The sequence below is a fragment of the Diabrotica virgifera genome, chromosome 5 (assembly GCF_917563875.1).
Source record: "Diabrotica virgifera virgifera chromosome 5, PGI_DIABVI_V3a".
NCBI lineage: Eukaryota > Metazoa > Arthropoda > Insecta > Coleoptera > Chrysomelidae > Diabrotica > Diabrotica virgifera.
The window spans coordinates 26935454-26959151 of record NC_065447.1 but is presented as its reverse complement, the minus strand read 5'-3'; the positions used below and the strand labels follow the sequence as shown (position 1 = coordinate 26959151).

Sequence of the window (23698 nt, the reverse complement as noted above, 5' to 3'; positions counted from 1 at the left end):
TTCACAGCAGCTTTAAAACCAGTTGCTTAAGAAAACAAAGTTTTAAGAAGGTTTTTATTTTTAGTTTTATTTGCCTCTTTCAGAGTGGGCCCGTTTATGCTGAAAGCGGTTTTATTGCAATCTTAAGGTTTACTTAAAAACCAAATGGTTTTAATTTTAGTTTTATTCTACAGTTTTAAAGCATCCTTAAAAGACTTAATACACCCAGTGCTACTTGGGATGGACTCGGTTAAAAAAGGTAACAAAAAACATTGCCAGAATTATCGTAGCAAGAATAGAAGATGACCTGGAAGAACTTACAGAGTTGACATTTGACAAGAGACTAGAAAGGAACCTACATACCTATCTTGTTTTTGTTGACTTAGAAAAAGTTTATGATAATGTGCTCCTAATAATACTATTTGAAGTTTTAACAAGCACATTAGTCTGACATACTTGGTAATAGTAGGCACTTTTACTAATATTTTTTACTGCAATACACAGCATACACAGCAATCAAGTTAATATAAGTAATCTTAACATTAAAAGTAATTTAATTATTCAGTAAACGTACCTTTGAATAACAATTCGCTAATTCATTATCTAATCTGTCCATAAATTCCACATTAAATATCTGTTTGACTAGAAAACTGGGCAGTTTGTTAAAAAAACTGAGTGATAACGCACTTTGTAGAAACGCCAATCCGCTCAATCTCTCCTGGTCTCTAAAACATATATAACAGAAATAATTAGTCTATGGATAAGATAATTTTGAAATGTAAAAATAAGTAAGTGCAAGCTAGTGAGCACTGTATTCTTCTTCCAATGACCCTACAGCCCAAAATGAGCCTGATACACTTTAAAAATGTATAAACATTGTTCGTCTCGGCACCCATATGACTTATAATTTTTGAAAGTCGCGGGGGTAGTAACCAGAGAGTTTCCATCTGTTGTCAATCTAGTAAAGAACGATATTTATTGTCGTTTTCTTTATTACTGGATTGAGAACTTAGTTTGATAAACTTTCAATTTCTGTCTCAAATATACGCGGGCCTGTATCGCTCGACTTCAAGTTCTAATGTTCGGCATATTGTGCACTCCCATCTTTTATGTAGCCTTCCGTTTGGTCTTCTGTATTTTACCATCTAGACTAATCTAGAGCTCTTTTCAGCAGTCTGTCAACATCCAATTCTCACTACATAACCAGCCCGTCGAAGTCTATACAGTGGAACCTCGATAACTCCTATACAGTGTCTATACAGTGGAACCTCGTTTGTATATACTTGGCTTGGTCTGTGTCACTGTCTCCGCAAATTTTGTAATACATTTTAAAAAATAGTTCTAGGCTACTTAAGAACCTGAAATTTTCAGAATAGCTCAGAACTAGCTAACAATTCAATATTTAACTGCTATTATACAGGGTGATTTATTAGTAAGGTAATGCGCCGCAGATCCGTTATAGTAACGTATAGTGATAAAAGTTAATAACAAAAATTGTAGCTAACTTTGAGCTTCACATTACAAAATTAGTTAGAATGTTACAGGGTGTTAGATAACATAGTGGCACACCAAACTTATGTTTTTTTAAATGGAACACCCTGTATTTTATTTTATATTCGAAATCTTCCTAACTTCTCCATTACAAAAATATAAAGGTTTGGTATGTTATAGACAGGGCCGTATTTATAGGGGGGCTTGAGGGGCTATAGCCCGAAGCGGCAGATTTTAAAAGGCGGCAATTTTTAGCACGAACTTTTTGGCGGCGACGGCGATCTCAAAAAATTGCGAATTTTAAAGATTTACTAACATTTATTTCCCTCCTTTAATGGGTACATCGTCTGTCCCGTCCGCGGCAACATTCGAGTTTAAAAGATGAATCATGAATGTCTATGCAATGCGTATCGCGTATGGGTGTTGCCACTAGCGCTTCTGTCACTGTCAGGCAAATCAAAACTAAACTCAACCTAAACCTGAACAGTCCCACTTCACACTCACAGGAGGTATTGTGTGTTTTTGTTTTTACTGTTGTGTTCTGTACCAGTGCAGTGTACCCTTGTGAAAAGTAAAGGTTCAGAATATATTTTATTAGATTAGAACGTTCAAAAGTAAGAAGGTAAGTCCAAAATTTATTTACTTTTTCACTGTCTTACCTGACTTTGTTTAGGTAGGTATCTGTCTCGTATTTTGATCTGAATTAGCAAACAAAATAACACGCTAGTATGAATGAACTGTATGAAGTGTATAGTTTGCATTTTCATCTAGCTTTGTTCGAAATAACAACGTCGCACCGTGCCGGCCGAGCTCATCGTTATCTTCAGTTCTCAGAAATGTTTTCGGAACAACGCTTTTATTAATTTATACCAGTTGTGTTAAGGAGTAAGGACACTGGACATTCTCTTGCAGTGGCGGCTCGTGACCTCAGTATGCGGGTAGGCTACACATATACTTCGGGTAGGCGACAAAAAATATCCTACAGTTTGTAATACATTTTGACCCGTCTTGCAATACTAAATGTAATCTATGAGCGCAACAATGTGTAAAAATTGCTTTTGGAGCATCTACTTTAATTTTTGATTGTAATCCGTTTAAAGAGCCAGCCATTACACTTGCACCATCGTAAAATTGAGCAATTAATTTATTTTTGTAATCATATGGCTCAAGCACGTTTGAAATTAAACTATATAGAGCGTCTGCAGATCTATTATCGCTAACATCAAAAAACCCTAAAAATCTTTCTGTTACCTGACCAACTTTGTTAACAAAACGGATTGTTAAAGTACACTGTGATTTTTCGAGTATATATGAGTAGTATATCAGTTTTCATAAACAAATTTAAATTGTCCTACCTATCTAGTTTTATTCAATACTTAACCTACTAATAACAGCCAAAATCAAAAAACAATTATTTTAAAACAGTTTCACAAGACACAAGAGAAGCAACTGATAAAATTTTGTAGGTCCGGCTATAAGACTCTGTACCTATCCGCCCGTTCAAAATCGTAGAATACGGTCGCTACGAGCAGACCTGCAGCAGGCCTGCTCGCGTAAACAGAGAGAGATCGCACGTCAATTCGGTGTTGGCGTCGTTCTATTTCAGGCTACGTTCCCGAGTGCCTGACCAAGGAGAATATAGAATCTATACAGTACTACTGATACTACAAGGAGCGTACAATAATTATAACTACGGAGAAAATTTTTTGGATATTTTTAAAAATAATTTGGATAATTTTTGCTATTTTATTGTAGATATTGTGTCAAAATTTATAAATTACAATTTTGAAATAAGTAATTTATATTAATAATTTATATTATTGTACTACATTTGAAGAGGGTAGGCGACGCCTACCTTGCCTACCCCGACGGGCCGCCCCTGTTCTCTTGAGTTTGTCTATACTTATAAAATATTATTTTCAAGTGATTATAGCATAGCCTACTACCATTTATTGTAGGTTGTTTTTAAAACCAAACGATCTTACGATTTCAACTTTCTTAACCCTCTGTGTTCGTGTTAGCTTAATTTAATTTTTTAATTTTAGAACAATGAGCGATGGTAGAACAAAGTTCAAAAATGACACTTATCTTGTCATTCTTGACAGGCTTCTGACAGAGATGACGAAGCGAAAGGAAATATACGACGAGCTGTCTGCACGGTTTGAGCTTCTTTCTTCAGGGGTTGGCTGGGAACGTGGACAAATCACTAAGTGCCAAAAAGCTCTGCAACGAATACACTAAAGATCTCCCAGATTTTTAAACATTTGCTAACGAATGTGTCCACTTTTTTGGTTTTGTCAAAAATGTTGACAAAGAGCCACCAAAAACATTTGTTGAGCTTCTGCAGTTGGTCTACAACACAGGGTTACAAGAGTTGTACCTATACATGGACATCGCACTCAGGCTCTTTCTCACTACACCAGCGTCAAACTGCTCTGCAGAGAGATCGTTTTCCGTGCTGAAAAGAATTAACAATTACCTCCGATCATCACAGACACACGAACGCCTCAATGAGATGGCAGTATTGACGATCGAAAGAGAAATTACGAAGTCACTTAACTTCGACGATGTGATTGACTCGTTTGCCCAATGTAAATCACGGAGGAAGAATCTGTAATTTAATAAAACAGTTTTCAACCAAATGAATTGTTTAATTTAATTTTAAAATGTATAGGTACTTTGTTGTTTTGTAAGTAAGTAAGAACTATGCTATGAGATTCACTAAAATTATGCATCATCTGTTTCTGTTGTACATGCTCATATACCTAAAGTTATTACTTTAATTAAATTATGAATTAGCAAAATAACGTATTTTTTATTAAGTATATCATACCGTACATTACATTATGAATCAAAATAAATAGGTAGATTCAATATTGATACTTTTAGATGTACCCCAGGATTATAAAGCTGATATTGCGCTACGTATTAATGCTAGAAAATCATGAATGAGGACTTCCTGGAAGTCCAATTCCTCCGGGATGGAGAGAGTATAATTTTGCATTATTTAGCGTTTTCTATGTTTACGTTAAAAAGGCGGCAAAATCAAGATAGCCCGTAAGCGGCAAAATCGTAAATCCGGCCCTGGTTATACAGGGTATTTACAAAGTTATAACCAATTTTATATTAAAATCGTAACAAGTTCAACTCCCCGTATAAATAAAAATAAGCACAACGGCAATGGTTTATTGATGCCATGTTGTTTTATTTATTGTCAAAATGTTCATAAATGATTGCTTATCTTTTTAATATTGAATACATGGTGAATCAAAACGCAAGTACATTATTTTCTGAGTAATTTTAAATGGAATACCCTGTATTTTATATCACTATCGGAAAGTACCATTACCGTAATTTAGTTTTTATATAACATTCCCTATGTCTAAATTTATTAGTTTTCAATATATTTTCATTTTTCAGAGCAAATTATTAATTACGGGTCTAAATCTTTCCAAATTTTAAGTAATCCATGACTGAATTGTCTAAAACTATCAGTTTACGGTTACTGATTATCAATCTGTAATCAAAGTTGGCTACAATTTTTGTTATTAAGTTTTATTGCTATCTATTACTATAACGGATCTATGGAGTTTTACCCCACTAATCAATCACCCTGTATGGATAAATCGATTTTTTTATTTCAAACTATTTTAAAACTGTGACTAATGCAATGATATTTTAAAGTACGTTAATAAATCTATATCTACTAATTAATGGTGGCTCATTGGCATTAGACTGCAGATCGAGAGGTCCCGAGTTCGAATCCGGCTGTTGCGTATCTTTTTTAATTTTTTTAATATATAATTAAAAGCTGATATACTTAAAATTCATATTTTATAAGTTAATGATTATATATAAACATTATATATACCCTTTTAAACAACCGTGGTATTATAAAAAGTACTTTTTTATACTAGTGTAATTTTTGGAATTTTAAGCATTTTATAACGTCAAATTATTTTATATTTTCTCCTATAAATAATAAAAACGTTTTGTTATATATTTAGTAGTTAAGATCTAAGGCTACTAATATCTACCTTAGTTACTAATGTTTTTATGTTTCTAGATTAATATAATGTTGTCACTGTCATTAATTATAATTGAATAAATACTGTTAACATGTCCATTTCTTGTATATAATATGGTCCATTTCTTGTATAATGGACATTAAAAAGCTAAAAAAAGTACGAGCCTGTTTACGAGGCACTCTGACAAAAACTGAAAACTGTTTACATGAACGAGAAATCTCAAACGAAGAAATTGAATCCAGATTACATACGTTAGACGAAACCATAAAGAAATTTCAAAATATACAATATGATATCGAACAAGAAACTGAAGACGCAGATATAGAACAAGAAACACAAGAAAGATTTGAATTTGAAGAAAAATATACAGTGATAAAGACCAAACTCCTAATTTTGCGAAAGAAAAATGGATCAAACGACCAAGATGTTTTATGTAGTAAGAAAATTCAAAACATAGACCATAAGATACAATTACCAAAAGTTAATTTTCAACCATTACAAGAAACAGAAACAATTAATAACTTTACAAGGAGATTGACGGTATTTTTCCTATTAAATAACATCACAGATGAGCAAAGTAAAATTTACTTTCTATTATCTACGATCTCTCCACAACTTTATGATACTTTACATAATCTTTGTTCTCCGGAGGATCCAATAAATAAAAGATTTGAAGAATTAATTAAACTACTTGATGACTTTATTGATCCTAAACCTAGTTTGTGGGCTCAACAACATAAATTTGTTACACATTTACAACGACAAAATGAAACTGTTGCAACATACGCTGCAGAACTCAAGAAACTTGCTTCTAACTGTGAATTTAAATGCCAGAATTGTTGTAAGTCCACAATAGATGGATTTTTATCGTTACAGTTTATCAGAGGATTGCATGACAGCGAAATTCGAATAAAAATTCTGCAAGACAGAGAAATACACACATTCTCAAAATTAGTTCAGATAGCTACATCAATTGAAATGGGAAAAATAGAAAACAATAAAATATCTACAGACATACGTAATGAAATTGAAAAGGTAAACAAATTATCGACATCTGTAAAAAAAAAGATCCCTCAAAGATCATGTACTTACAAGAAAAAACATGATAATATAACATTAAAAGACTTAAGGGGAAAATGTTTCAGATGTGGACAACCAGATCATAGGTCCAACGAATGTTGGGCCATTAAAAGAACTTGCCACAAATGTCAAATAGAGGGACACCTAGCAAACGTTTGTTTAAAAAGAAACATTGCAGTCCAGATTAATGATTGTACCAGTAATACAAGTGAAGAGTCTATCGGCGAAATAAACCTTGTTAAGGATGAACGATCTGAAAAATATACAATTACAATCAGTATTGAAAATAGGCCAGTTACTATGGAATTTGATACAGGGGCTATACTGTCTCTTATATCACTAAAATTGTACAAACAACTGAACATTCCAAAGAAAATTTTTAAAACAGACTTAATATTAAGAACTTACACAGGAGAAGTAATCAAACCTACTGGAGTTGCTTATGTTAAATGTAACTACAAAAACCAAACCTTCTTCAGCAAATTATACATTATAGCTAAGGACGTTGATCCTTTATGCGGACGTAACTGGATGAAAGAAATAAATATTGAATTGTCAGATGTACGAAGACTACAAACTGTTGAAATACCCAAATTAGACCAACTTCTTGAAGAATTTGCAACATCAGTATTTAGGTCAGACCTAGGAAAAATACCAAATTTCAAAGCTCGTTTAAACTTACAGGAAAATACACAACCAATTTTCATTAAGTCTAGAAGAATTCCATACGCTTTAAAATCGAAAGTAGAAACAGAAATAGAACGGCTAAGTTCTGAAGGTATTATAACAAAAATCGACCATAGTAATTGGGGTACACCCATTGTACCTATTGTTAAACCTAATGGGAGTATCAGACTATGTGCCGATTACAAAATAACTTTAAATAGAGTTATTAAAGACCAAAAATACCCGATACCTATCATAGAAGATATTTTTGCCAAAATGAATGGGTGTAAATTATTTTGCACATTAGATATTAAACAAGCTTACCTTAATATGGAGATGGACGAGGACAGCGCCCAAATACAAACTTTAAGCACTCATATGGGAACATACAAAGTAAACAGACTGACGTTTGGTGTAAAAGTAGCTCCCAGTTTATGGCAAAGATTCATGGATAATTTACTTAAAGGTTTAGAAGGCGTACAATGTTTTTTTGATGATATAATAATTCAAGGATCAACAGAAGACCAGCTATTACTAAGATTAAGAGAGGTACTTACCAAGTTAAAAGAAAATAACCTACGGGTGAATAAAGAAAAATGTCAATTTTTTAAAAAGAACATAAACTATTTAGGACATAAAATTGATAAAGATGGGCTCCATAAGAACAAAGACAAAATTAAAGCTATAATAGGTATGGAACGGCCTTCTAATATAAACGAATTGCGAACTTTTCTGGGTATGGCTAATTACTACAACAAATTTATTGCTAATCTTGCATCTATATCAAATCCTCTAAATCAACTCTTGAAGAAAGATAACAAGTTTACCTGGACTGTGAAATGCGAAGAAAGTTTTAACAGAATTAAAACGGAAATGGCAAGTGAAAACGTATTAACACATTTCGACCCGAGAAAACCTCTAATCATAGCCACGGATGCTTCACCAACAGGACTTGGAGCAGTCCTTTCACACATAGTTGAAGACGGCTCAGAAAGACCGATAGCTTTTGCGTCAAGAACCTTAACCAATGCCGAAAAGAAATACAGTCAGATTGATAAGGAAGCGACTGCGATATACTGGGGTATATAGAAATTTTTTCATTTTTGCTATGGGCGAAAATTTACTCTGATTACTGACCACAAACCGTTAACATCAATCTTTCATCCCCACCATAATCTACCAGAACTGAGTATAATGAGACTTTTTCATTATGCTCATTTTTTATCTGGATTTGATTATGATATACAGTACAGAACAAGCACAAAAAATGCTAACGCAGACTTCTTGTCGCGGTTTCCTGTTGAGAACACAAATACATATGAAGTAGATCAACATGGCTTATACCAAATACAACAAATTCAGATATTAGAAATTAGCCCAGATATAATCGCTAAGGAGACAGAAAATGATATCGAATTACAGAAAATAATTAAAGCACTAAGAACAGGTCAATCTCTGAAACAATATGGATACAAAGACAATGAATTTACTTTACAAGATGACTGTATTTTAAGAGGAACAAGGGTCGTAATACCACATAAATTTCGTAAATTTATTCTTAACGAACTGCACGCGGGACATATTGGTATATTAAAGATGAAACAACTAGCACGCAGTCATGTCTACTGGAAAAATATTGATAAAGATATTGAAGAAAAAGTGAAATCATGTAGATCATGCCGTTTAGAACAAAATGAACCAGCAAAGACACATTTACATCACTGGGAAGAGCCCACAGGTCCCTGGCAAAGAATCCATATTGACTTCGCTGGACCAATTTCTGGTTCTCAACTATTCATTGTGGTAGATGCATATACAAAATGGGTGGAAATTATATCTACAAAGGTAACAACTAGCTCGTGGTGTATACAAACGCTAAGACAAATATTTGCCACGTTCGGAAATCCAAATGTGCTGGTATCTGACAACGGCCGACAATTTGTTTCAGCAGAATTTAACAAATTTCTATCCAATTGCGGTATCACCCATAGAACTATTACTCCATATCACCCAGCAACGAACGGTCAAGCAGAACGATTTGTACAAACTATAAAAAGGACCCTGCGCAGCTTAGCGGGGGAGAGCAATAGCTTAACTGATAAACTATTTAAAGTACGAACACGTTTACGTCGTACACCAGGTGTTACCGGTTTCACCACGTATGAGCTTATGTTCGGACGAGAAATTAGAACGGATCTTCATGCAATGTTAAGAAAACCTTGCAAACACACAACTTCCTTTCCATCAGACAGGCCTACACCTGGTAGGGAATTTGCCTTGGGAGACAGAGTTCAGGCTAGAAAGTACTGCAGTGATCAACGATGGGTATTTGGAAAGGTAATCAGACGCATAGGTTACTTACATTATGAAATACGAACAGATGATGGTCTACTTTGGAAACGTCACTTAGATCAGCTGCTGCTAGCACCTCTAGTCTTGTAGTTGGGAATTGGGGCGGAGGACTGTTATATATTTAGTAGTTAAGATCTAAGGCTACTAATATCTACCTTAGTTACTAATGTTTTTATGTTTTGTAGATTAATATAATGTTGTCACTGTCATTAATTATAATTGAATAAATACTGTTAACATGTCCATTTCTTGTATATAATACGTTTTATTATAAAAAAGTTATTTTTTATAAAAGTGTAATTATTTACAACTGAATATTGTGAATGTTGTAAACTTACCTTATAATAATGTCAGTCACCGTTTGAAAGAATTTGTCCGCATTAATCGGAAGATATGCCAAATGGAAACACAGGAACAACAATTTCTCAGCATTAAATCCAACAATATTATTTTTATTATTGATAATATACTCCGTCATTTTATTAAAAACTTCCGGAACGAGCGTATTAGTAGTCATAAATATAAAGTTAATGTGCTCTAAAAACTTAGAAGACATATATTCCATAGCTTTAAACTCTGTTATTAACGTATCTATCTGATAACTGTCGTATTCGTTCCTTAAAATCGCAGATTTCACCAATAGAGCGTTTGTTTCAAAATTATTTTCGTTTAACAAATGATCAGAAGTTTCTCTAAAAATGCGTTTGATGTCATTATACTGCCTCTCAGATAGAGAAAGATGGTTTCTCTTAAAAAATTTGGACAGGACAAATAAGTCCTTGCCTTTGAGCTGTGTTGGGTTATCTCTGAGTTTTCCAAGTAACACCTCTAACAACATTTTATCCCTACCATATAAAATAACAAACGTCAATAATACTATTAGATCCTGAGGAAACAACAGTTCTTCATTTCTTACTAAATCTCTGATTAAACCTAAAACTTTTTTCTCGAAGTCGTTATTTCTGTAATTATCTATATCTGTGTTGAACTGCATGTAATTCTGGCAAGCCATTACTAACAAATACATACTAGAATCTTCGTTTAGAATATTACTCCACACCCGCCAGTAGTTGTGACATAAAACATTATCGGAAATTTTAACATAGGAAAATATCTTCCGCAGTAAACTTAAATTACTCGGTGACATTTTGTCTTTTAGTAACTTTTGTATGTCTTTACGAACATGTATTCGATGCAATGGAGAGTTGAAATATATTAGAGATGAGAATAGTTTTAGTGCTGTGTTGTTATCTAAGTTATTGCTTTCTTCGTGTTGCTGCCAGTATTTTGCTGCACATCTTTGAATTTCGTTTAGCAGATCGCCAGGCTCTTGGGTTTTGAAAAATACCTAAAACATTAATAAAATTAACTTATTTATGTCAGGTAAGCAAAAAACTACAAGAAATAGAACATGACGGGTGCAATAACAAATTGAAGCAGTTCTATAAAACAATAAAATCATTTAACACTAAAGGGACACCCAATGTAAGAGGGATGAGAGATAATGAAGGATGAATTGAGCATGACCCCATGAAAAATAGGTAAAATATGGCAAGAACATTTCAACAAAACACCGAATCAAGAAAACAAAAGAACGAAGCAAATGAAGAAAGCGGAGCGGCAAGGGGAGTCTGAGGGAAGCATAAGATGCCCAAACGCGAAAGAAATACAAAAAGAAATAAATAGAGCCAGAAATGGTAAAGCAGCTGGAGAAGACAAAATAGTAGCACGATTAATAAAGTATGGTGGTAAGCTGCTGCATGAACAACTACAGGAACTAGTGAAACAAATATGGGACAAGGAAGAGATTCCGGGAGAATGGACGACAGGGATAATCACGTCAATACACAAAAAAGGAGACAAAGAGAAATGTTCCAACTATAGTACTAATACACTCCTTAATACAGTCTACAAGATCGTAGCCAATCTAGTAAACCATCAACTAAACGCACATACAGAGAATATAATAGGAGATTATCAGAATGGTTTTCGTCCAGGAAGATCAACCATAAACTCAATACACACAGTTGAACATATAATGCAAAAATATAGGGAATATAATAAGAACCTACATATACCATTTATTGACTTCAGAAGTGCCTTTGACTCCATATATAGAACTAAAATGGGAAGGGCATTAAAGACGATAGGAATCCCAAACAAGCTGATAAAACTACAGCAGATGGGGAACAATATCAGACGAAGTTAATATCATTAGTGGTGTGAAACAAGGAGACCTAATATCTCCCACCCTTTTTAACCTAGTTTTGGAGCATGTCTTGAGAGAAGCAAAACTAAATGGAAAGGATCTAATACTGAATGGAACACAAATTATCAATTATATGCGGATGATTTAACAGTTGTACCAGAGAAAAGAGAAGACTTAATAAAAGCTATAAACAAGCTGGATGTAGAAGCAAAAAGGTGGGATTAGTAATCAAAAAAAAACAAAACCAAATACATGAAATTGAACGGGGAAGCTGGAAGGGGGCTAATTATAACGGGAAATATAAATTTGAGGAAGTAACTCTGAATCGGCGATTTTCGACTCTTATTGGAGTCATCATCGGAGAGGCGTAGGCCTGCTGCTCTCTGCTCGAAGTGACCAAATCTTGAAAGTTTATCTCCACACTGCAACTGACGTGTATGGATTAGGTGACTAGCGTCATCTGGCAACTGAAAGGTAAAGTTTTCAATCCTAATAGCAACATTAATAATATTGAAAAATATTAAAAATATTACTAAAATATTTTTAAATTGAAAACTTATTGGTCCATTTCCCTGGTAACAACTCCAAGGCTTCTAAAATTTGCAAGCCAGATGGATGCTGCAGTGAAGACAAAGGGAGGGAATTCTAAAAAGTTGCAATTCACAACCCCCGTCTGCAGCTTGGTAAAGTTCCAACGGAAAATGGACCTAGTTACTCTATAGGAGTAATACTAATATAAAATAAAATAAAAATGTATACCATTTTTATTCAGTTGTAATGCGAAGGCAAAACAATATTATTTTTCACTTAGAACAGGGAGCGCAGTCCAGCACTCTGAATCAACGAATTTCGACTCTTATTGGAACATTTTCCGTTGGAACTTTACCAAACTGCAGTCGGGGGTTGTGAATTGCAACTTTTTAGAATTCCATCTCTTTGTCTTCACTGCAGCATCCATCTGGCTTGCAAATTTTAGAAGCCTTGGAGGTGTTACCAGGAAAATGGACCAATAAGTTTTCAATTTAAAAATCTTTTAGTAATATTTTTAATATTTTTCAATATTATTAATGTTGCTATTAGGATTTAAAACTTCACCTTTCAATTGCCAGATGACGCTAGTCACCTAATCCATACACGTCAGTTGCAATGTGGGGATAAACTTTCATGGTTTGGTCACTTCGAGCAGAGAACAGCAGGTCTACGCCTCTCCGATGATGACTCCAATAAGAGTCAAAAATCGTCGATTCAGTGAAAAATAAGATTGTTTTGCCTTCGCATTGCAACTGAATAAAAATAGTATACATTTTTATTTTATTTTAACATTTATTGACTTCAGAAGTGCCTTTGACTCCATATATAGAACCAAAATGGGAAGGGCATTAAACAAGATAGGAATCCCAAACAAACTGATAAAACTACAGCAGATGGGGAACAATATCAGACGAAGTTAATACCATTAGTGGTGTGAAACAAGGAGACCTAATCTCTCCCACCCTTTTTAACCTAGTTTTGGAGCATGTCTTGAGAGCAGCAAAACTAAATGGAAAGGATGTAATACTGAATGGAACACAAATTATCACTTATGCAGATGATTTAACAGTTGTACCAGAGAAAAGAGAAGACTTAATAAAAGCTATAAACAAGTTGGATGTAGAAGTAAAAAGGTGGGATTAGTAATCAAAGAAAACAAAACCAAATACATGAAATTGAAAGGGGAAGCTGGAAGGGGGCTAATTATAACGGGAAATATAAATTTGAGGAAGTAACCATGTTCAACTACCTAGGTGGAACAAAAGGAAAAAGCAGCAAAGTATTTACTGTAAGTTCTTCTTCTCTAGGTGCCGTCTCCGCTTCGAAGGTTGGCAATCATCAGAGCGATGTTTACTTTTGAGACCACAGCTCTAAATAATGCGGTGTTACTACATCCAAACCATTCCCTAAGGTTCTTCAGCCATGAGTTACGTCTCCTTATAATGACCTGGAGTATTAGGTATTTATGCCCTCTTTTTTCTTCTCTTAATGGTTAGAAGTACTTCTCTTTCCTTATGAATACGTCTCATTACCTCTACGTTGGTTATTCTATCTACCCATGAGATCTTCAGTATTCTTCAGTACATCCACATCTCGAACGCCTCCAGTCTCCTAACGTCAATTTTCTTCAGTGTCCACTCTACCATCCCATAGTATATACAGATAGCACATAGCACCTTAACAGTCGTATTTTTAACTCAAGGTTTAAGTCCCGACAGCAAAGGAGCCTCTTCATTCTTGTAAATGTACTTCTGGCCTGTTCGATTCTGATTCGTATTTCTTGAGAGCTTTCATTGTTTTCATTAATGGCTGTATCTAGGTATTTGAATTCTCTTATTCTTTCAATAGGTTGATTCTGTCCTGAGTTGTATTTGTTATTATCATATACTTCGTCTTGCTTACACATAGAACTGTAAGTAAGTTCTAAAATGACTAATTTACAATGATTAATGGGATGTTAAAATACCAGCACGTGCTTATCTTTAAAGCGACTACTCGAATTTCTTAAACATTGATACAGTTTGTCAAACCTAGGAACAAGCTTGACAAACTGTACCGCCACTTTGGTGCGCATTTTGACCGATTTCCATTTCTACTATACCACTGAGAATAATTACCATAAAAGTATATTTACCTCATAAAGAACCAAAAGTCTTGCAGCATCTAACCTATTAATTTGATTCTTCAACAGCAACATACACTTACACAACAAAATAGTATTCTCATTTCGCCATCCTGGACAGCTTAAAAATGTAATAACCTTTAGAATAGCATTGTGATCAGTACTGGTTAGTTTTTTATGTTCTATGAAGTTCTGCACTTTATCTACATACTTAGAAACTATTTGAGGAGTAACCATGTTCTGCAATTTAGTCAAGCATGTAGAAATATCTGCCAATTGTTCCACTGAATCACATTCATCTAAAATATACAAAAAAATTGTTTATGTTTGTAAAAATAGTCGTTATCTAGTAGTCGAAGTGAGAACATCGTTCGCTGTGAATCGAAAACCAGTTCCTGGCCCGATAACGACAAATCAGTAAGTTTAAAACACATTAGCAAGATATAGTAATTAAATTTTAATCACCATGCTAGAAATAATTAGATGTTCTTTATATCCATATAAATAAAAAATAGGTCTGGATCCCGCGTATGAAAAAAAAGTTGATTAATAGCAAGCTGAAAATTTGTTAATAGCTTAAGGGTGTCTAGTCGGATAAACTTTGATATATGGGTACACTGGAACAGGGGCAGTTTTAATTGTGGAACAGGTTAAAAATTTGGAACGGTCACACCACGAAAACAGCACATTTATTTTGTCCGACAGAACAGACTTAAACTCTCCGAACAGCGATTAAACTCTCATGCAAAAGTCAGACTGCTATTTATCACGATACACTCAACCAGAGATAGGATGGTACACATTTGTGGGCGGATCCTCCTTGGCGCGAAATACGTCACTCACAGAGTTGTTTTAAAAGTTAGCTTGCAGTACACATATAGTTAACATACGTTTTCGCTTATAAATTCGTTTAATTGTGTTTTTTGAGGTTTTTTTTTTAATATTTCGTTTTAAATAGGACTTTTCCACACTTCTTATTTGTTGTGAGCTTCCGTCATATTATGTCGTATATTAATATTATACACGGATTATACGACATATGACCGAAGCTTGAAACAAATTCCACTTAAAATATTTCTTTTTTTAGTTACATTTTTAAAGCCTAAACATTCTATTGTTTATGCAAAAGATCTGATTCATTTTGAAGGGTCCAGGATTATATCGTAAATATTAATTTTTAATTAAATTTATGTTTATGAAGAATGCGATGAAAAATTATAAACGGTCATTAAAAAAGAGGTCACGTTGTACGACAATTCAAATCAGCTGACCGGACATTTACAAAATTACTCACTGCACTCAAAAACATCAGACCTTTCTGACCTTCATCAACAGAAAGCGAACGTGTGTTTATAATTTCAACAAATTTCTGTACAAAAAAGGAATCAGCTGGAAAGATCAAACACTGAACAATTTATGTTTTCCTAAAACTTATTTCAATAATAAAAACAACGAAAATTCAGATTAAACACAAATTTATAATTTTCCTGTTTCTAAATATGTTCAATATTTAATCAAATTTATACGTTTTAATACTAATTGCATTGAAAAATAATGAAGATAAAATAGAAAAATAAAAAAGAGGGTGAAAAATAATTAAAAACCAATTTCTTCTCTTCATTTTTAAATTTCCCGATTTCCGGGAAATCATAGGGGGCGGGAAATGGAGCTCTAACTGTAAAAGATACAGAATGGAGTTAAATGATCTGGCAGGATTCATTTGCCATAAATTTAAGAACGACTTATCATTGCAAAGTTCGTCGAGTGCATCATTTACGTGGATAGATCATTTGAGCGAGGGTGGTTTGTCAAAACCATCTTCTGCATTCATGAATGCCATTGAGAGTCTCAACAGGGTATTTTTTGCTGCACATAATAAAGATGGATTAGTATGTGGTGAAAATTTCATAAAAAGTATTTTGTTGCAAAGTGTAGATATTCAATGCCCCGAAAAGGCAAAACGCTTGTTCTTTAGAACAAGAATGTTCATTCGCATAAAAGAACTAAATAGATCAATTACCCTCCAGAGAGCTACCTACCAAAAGAAAATGGAAAAAAATTTTGGCCTAGAAAACAATAAAAAGCTCTTAATAATGTGTATATGGGATTGAGCCACAATTGTTGGTGTAACGAAAATTACATTTCTTAAATACTACCGTTTGAGTTTCGATTTCCATTCCGGAAATCGCGAAAATTAAAAGTTAAAAGAAAATTACCTAAGTGTTGAAAATTCTGGGAAACTGTAGTAACCGTCTCGTAACCTCGTTCAGGTTACAAGAATTTTCCCAGAATTTTCAACACCTAATTTTCTTTTAAATTTTAATTTTCAAAGATTCAAGCTCGACTCTTCAATACGATTTGATTGATATGTCACAGGTACTATTTCTGTGATTATATTATATGGCACTTCCGGTTAGAACGTTTTAACCGAAAATTATAGGTATAATAACCAAAAGTATCTCTACATTTATTCTCATTTTGCTAAGGCACGTCAAATAATATATCGCTTTAAAACGGTAGGTACTTCCGGTTGCAACTCTAAAACCGGAAGTCCGATGTCAAATGTCTTATCTTTAACACCATCCTTGGGTTATAAGCTTTCATTCGACATCTCATTTGTCATTCTATCTGTATTAGTAACGGAGGAGTTATATTCACGGATGGACGGACAGACAGTCATGAAAACGGAAGTATATATTTGTTCTCGTCTTGCTAAAGCGGATCGAATAATATATCGCTTGTACTATTCCGGTGACTTTAAAACAGTACTTCCGGTTGCAACTCGAAAACCGGAAGTCCTAGGTCAAATTTCTCACCTTTAGTACCATCCTTATAATATAAGCTTTCATTCGACACCTCACTTGTCATTCTACCTGGTATAATGACGGAAGAATTGTGTCTACGGACGGACGTACGGACAGACATACGTAAATAATTCAACGTTTTCACATTTTTTCAAAATTGGGTGAAAACAACATGCATATTTTATTTAAACTACTGTATATGCGCATATTTCATACGTTTTTATTAGCATACTTGCCTAAGTTTAGTAATAAGTGTAGGAATAAAACTTTTATTTATACAAACGTTAATTCGAAAACAGCACTTATTTATTTCATGTTCTCTATTCAAACCTAACTAAATATTTAAAATAATGCTCGAACATATTTTGTAATTATGTACTTGTTTAGTTTTTAAGTTACTTATACAAATTTATTTGGTCTTTTAAATACCTTTTTTAACTTTAATTTGTGGGTAATTATTTTAAAATTTCTTGGACAAAAAGTTGTATTTACATATATAGTAACTTCTGTGTAAATTTCAGATTTTTACCTTTTGTAATTTGAATAAAATAAGAGAAGTTTGACGTTATTTATATTGGTTTCCTTATATCTCGCCAGCGATTACTCTGTGAGTGACGTCATGCGCTCGGCAGACGAAAACTCGTTTTTAGGAACATCCGGGCCTGGCTATTTATCACCTGTCATAATTCCTGTCATTTGACATATTCTACATGTTCCACTCATTAAAACGCTTATTTGGTGATAAATAGCAGTCTGATTTTTGCATGAGAATTTAATCTCTGTTCGAAGAGTTTAAGTCTGTTCTGTCGGACAAAATATATGTGCCGTTTTTGTGTTGTGACCGTTCCAAATTTTTAACCTGTTCCACAATTAAAACTGTCCCTGTTCCAGTGTTCCCATATATCAAAGTTTATCCGACTAGACACCCTTAAGCTATAAACAAATTTTCAGCTTGCTATTAATTAACTTTTTTTTCATACGTGGGATCCAGACCTAAAACAGAAAATGGCAAGCGGATTTATTAATTCCTCTAATATGCACATGCAGCAAGGCAGTCAAATAAATTAGGTCGATCCCAAACACCCAATACGTACAAACAGGACAAATTAATTCATTTATGACACCGCAAACAATACAACAAATACCACCACCAGTTATACAATACCCACAAGTATACACTGCTCAACAAGTACAACCAGAGGGAAATCAACAATTTTATCCACCAAAGTACCACACATTACTGAGCACTTCCAGACAAGATGAAGAATGGAAAATTGCAGAAAATAGAAAATGTAACAGAAATAGTCCCGAAAATTACCAAAACAAATTAAAACATGAAAATAGACCACTACTGGCTCAATCCTCCTACGTCAACGTCAAACCGGTTTAATCCTTTAAATAAAGAATCCAATGATGGCGATGAAGAGTCACAAGAAAATGTTACAATACCAAAACCTCCTTTATTTTAAACTTGTGATTATATATCTTTACCTGTTATTTTTACTTTTTGACTTGCTTTATTGTCGTAGTGTTTATTGTATCTTATTGTATTTTACGTATATTTGTAATATTTTGTTAGTTCTTCATATCTTCTGTAATGTTTTATTGTAATGAGTTTTGCTCGTAAATATATATAAATAAATAAATAAAAATATGTATTGCAGGTGTCAAAGATATAAAACCACTAAAGTTCATACTAAATAGCATAGCAAAAGAAAACCACACAATCAAGGTTCTAAACGATGACCAAGTAAAAATTCAAGCCAAAACAATTGAAATATATAATATCATTATAAAAGCATTAGATGAAAAGAAAACTGAATACCACACATACCAAAAAAAAGGAGATAGATCATTCAGAGTCGTTCTAAGACATCTACATCCAACAACCAACCTAGAAGAGGTAAAGGCAGAACTGGAGAGCCAAGGGTATACTGTGAACCAAATCACTAACATAAGACATAGAATAACAAAAAACCCACTTCCATTATTTTTTGTAAATCTAAAATCAAGCTCTAACAACAAAGATATACAGGGTGTCCCGAAAAGATTGGTCATAAATTATACCACACATTCTACGGTCAAAAATAGTTAGATTGAACCTAACTTACCTTAGTACAAATGTGCTCATAAAAAAAGTTACAGCCCTTTGAAGTTACAAAATGAAAATCGATTTTTTTCAATATATCGAAAACTATTAGAGATTTTTTATTGAAAATTGACATATATCATTCTTATGGCAGTAACATCTTAAAACAAAAATTACAGTGAAGTTTGTCCACCCCATAAAAATTTTATGGGGGTTTTGCTCCCTTAAACCCCCCGTACTATTGTATACGTTCCAGTTAATTCATTATTGTGGTATCATTAGTTAAACACAACGTTTTTAAAACTTTTTTGCCTCTTAGTATTTTTTCAATAAGCAAGTTTCTATCGAGATGCGGCTTCTTTTTTAATATATTTACATAAAAATTTTATGGGGGTGTTGTTCCTTTAAACCCCCCAAATGTTTGTGTACGTTTCAATTACACTATTATTGTGATACCATTAGTTAAACACAGTGTTTTTAAAACTTTTTTGTCTCTTAGTCTTTTTTGACAAATCACCTTTTATCGAGATATGGCTTCTTTTTCAAAATATACCTAAAAATGTAAATTATAAATACATTTTCAGATTATTAACAGGTCTCTATAATCGTACTTAACCATGTACAAATATATGGTGGATTCGACAAATATTCAAAATAGCTCGATAAACACGGCCTTATCAAAAAAGTATTAAGAGGCAAAAAAGTTTTAAAAATATTTTGTTTAACTAATGGTGTCACAATAATAATTTAATTGGAACGTACACAAAAGTTTGGGGGGGTTTGAAGGAACAAAACCCCCTTAAAAATTTTAAGGGGTGCACAAATTTCACTTTAATTTTTTTTTAAGATGTTGCTGCCATAAGAATGCCACATGTCCATTTTCAATGAAAAATCTCGAAGGGTTTTCGATATATGAAAAAAAATCGATTTTCATTTTGTAAATTCAAAGGGCTGTAACTTCCTTTGTGTGCACTATTGTATATTATAGGTAAGTGAGGTTCAATCAACATATTTTTTACCCCAGAATCTGTGGTATGATTTATGACCATTCTTTTCGGGACACCCTGTATAACCACCAAGGCCTGTCATAAGGGATCTAGCACAATGCCAAAGATGTCAGAGATATGGGCATACGAAGAACTTCTGTGTCAGGCAACCTAGATGTGTAAAATGTGAGTTAAGCCACCCAACAAAAGAATGCACACGGAAACATCGAACAGAAAATGTCATATGTGTCTTATGTAATGGTAATCACCCTGACAACTACAGAGGGTGCACTGTATACAAGCAATTGCAGAAAGAAAGATACCCACCGCTGAGGAAGGAGTCCGAAGAAAGTGCAAGAAGAGCATACCAAAATTACATAGTACCAGGTGTTACATACAGCCAAGTCGCAAATAATAACCAACAACTGAATCAAATTACTACACAACCATCTGATATACAAGAGTTAAAACAAATGATGAAGGTCTCATGGAGCAGATGAGCACCATGCTCAACCTTCTTACCACTGTCGTAGCAAAGATGAAGTGATGGCAGACAAACTAAAATTTGTGATTTGGAATGCGAATGGATTAGCCCAACACAAACATGAACTTAGTTTATACTTGACAAGTCGCACTTCACAAAAAAGAATGTCTTAAAAGCTCTTCTGAGAAATATTCCAAATTAAGTTGTTGTCAAAAGTACCTACTGTTACTGAGAAACGAAAAGTACTGCCTTACGCAACTGATCAGCCAGGGTAAGATTGAAGGAAAACGGGGTCCCGGTAGGTGCCAGATTTCATGGCTTAGAAATATCAGAGACTGGAAAGGTCTTGATTCCATATCTTTGTTTAGAGCCACATTGGACACAGACAGATTTGCAGTGTAGTCGCTAACCTCTACTAAAGGAAACAGCACCACAAGAAGAAGAAGAAGTCATTGTAACTTTCGTTACTATTTTGGGTATTTATGGTACATGGGTGCAGGACCCACTTATGAGCCCTTCAGACATTTAAACCTCCTACGGCGGATCCATTGTATCACCCCTATCTTAGGGACCGGGTCTATAAGAAACTGGTCTTTGGAGTTTCTGGGACCCAGGCTACACCGGGCTCCCACGTTGGTCAGAATCAGCAAGGTCTGCAAATCTGAGCTCCTCCTACTGATGCCACCCCGAACGTCTAATCCCCCAGATACCTTTAGTTATAGCCTCACAGAAAGCCACAAGTCTCTTAACCCTCGTAAGGCGGTGCTTAGATTCTTACGTAAACAACGGTGCATGGTGTGCATTTGCACCCCATCCGTATATCCATCTTTTTATATGTGAACGTCCGGAAAATTGATTTGAAAGATAATTAGGACTTGTTTATTATACTATGAAACATAATTTTACAAACAAAGTACTCATTTCTTCTTAAAAAGAAATTATTATCGTTGCAAGACAAACACATGAAATTTTTCACAGAGTGAGCAACAAAAAGTTTTTACACATAATACAGGTTATGCCGAGACTTTCGTTCTTTTTCTCTGACATAAGTAACACCAACCTTATCCCCCTGCTCTGTTAGCTCTAGATGAAACATCAGAAACGTTAAATTCAGGATATGAAATTTTCTGGGAGCATCTTGTCCGATCTAGAAGAAGCAGTTGGGCTGTAAGAAATTTTGGATGGCCCCACTATGTGGAGTCTAGCATGTCTCATACCTCCACAGCTGCCCCAGGAGTCCTGGAACCTTCGCAGAAGCTCCCCGACCAGATTTTGGGTATTTCTAGACATCTCCTTTGTAGCAAATCATCACTGTTAAGTGATTTAAATACAAGCAAAATACAAATATAAATATTGAAGCACACAATCACATAGCCGGTAGAGCTATCCTTAGAAGGAACTTAGAAAATCAGGATTACTACTTTCTGGAGTAAATTAATTACCTTTAAGCTGTCTTTCTTAGGACAATAAAGTTCGAATATATGAATTTTGAGTCTTAACACATTTACGGACACTTCTTCATTTTTGCCCAGTAATGTCCTTTTATAAGTGTCTGCTTATGCAGTTGTGAAAGTGAATGTGTTAATAAATAAAAAATAAATTATATTACAATAAGTCTTACCTATTGCGTTAAATATTTTAGGCATTAATTCTAGTGACATATAATACGGTCTACTTCCACTTTCTAAAAATATAACTTTAATCCATTTGCTGCAGTTTGATAAATTAAATTCTTCAATTAGATCCCTTCTTATCTTCTCAGCTATTTGTACCATCGGAAAATCTTCGGTATGAAATCCTAACTTATGTAAGTACAAAAATACATAACTCAGTACTTCGGCATTAAAATCACTCAACTTTTCCGTAATCATATTCATTAAATTAGAAAAGTCTTCCGACTGTTTCATTTCTTTAAGGTAATTCAAAAATGCGCTATCAACAGAACAGTTCACCCTACAATATAAACTTTGCAAATCCTTTAAAACAAAGATTGTTTGTGCTACATGCTTTTCTTTGAAGTCTGTTTTGTAGCTATTGAATACTTTCCATACATCTTTCAAGCTTCTACACTCATTTAAATCTCTTATAATTACGTCTTCACTGTCTTTAAATAGAACGTATTTGGTACAATCAATCTGGTCGAAAGTTTCGGTCTCCAAAAAGGGGTAGTCTTCAGATTCATCATCTTCTGTAGAGTATTGTCTAAAAGTATATTGTTTAACATTGCTTAGTCGATTATTAAACGCTCTATTTATTTTAGCATGTGTAAAAGTACTCAAATATCTCTTAAAATTTGATTTATTTTGAAAACTTCGAAATATTCTGAATATTTTCATATTAAAAAAAAAATAAGGTTATGGTTATTTTTTCAACCTTTCTTCTTTCTTGAACTCAGGTAAATCAAAATACCTAATGTTTATCCAGTCCTGGTCCTGAATTCATAATTTTTAAGCTTATAATTTTTTAATCTTGATCCGGCCCTTGTACGGTTTCATTGGTTTCGTTTTCCCTTTTTGATTTTTAAACCAGCATTCTTTTATTGGCAAAGTTACGATCTTTCTATGAAGTGTAAATGGAAAAAGACTTTTTTCGGACTTGCTTTGGGTAATTTTTTACTTCCCATGGATTCCTCACATATTACACAATGAAAAAAAGCAATTTTACATGTCTTTCTTGTCTTAGGCCCGGTACTTTATGTCTCGATTAACAGCCCGTTAGTTAATGGAGGTTTAATCGGGACCTCTAAGGTCTCTTGCGTTGTAATAAATGCAATTATAATTATTATTATACTTATTTATAATTGTAATAATACTTGTAATTACATTTATTACAACGCAAGAGACCCTAAAGAGGTCCCGATTAAACCCATAGATAAAT

The 23698-nt window shown here is 33.8% G+C and overlaps 1 protein-coding gene across 4 annotated transcripts in view; it reads right to left on the bottom strand.

Annotated features, from left to right (window-relative positions):
* The window catches only part of LOC114326004 (FAST kinase domain-containing protein 1, mitochondrial), a 40609-nt gene extending 17000 nt beyond the window's left edge, over positions 1-23609 (bottom strand). For 3 of the 4 annotated variants that reach the window (XM_028274171.2, XM_028274170.2, XM_028274168.2), the window contains exons 1-4: positions 22443-23609; positions 14471-14757; positions 9935-10944; positions 554-704 (exon numbers count right to left, since the gene is read on the bottom strand). In XM_028274171.2, coding sequence (XP_028129972.1) covers positions 554-704; positions 9935-10944; positions 14471-14757; positions 22443-23157 — 2163 coding nt within the window. In that variant the 5' untranslated portion in view covers positions 23158-23609. The remainder of the gene's footprint in view (positions 1-553; positions 705-9934; positions 10945-14470; positions 14758-22442) is intronic. The other variant, XM_028274167.2, reaches the window with a different exon arrangement.
* Between the last annotated feature and the right edge of the window lie 89 nt (positions 23610-23698).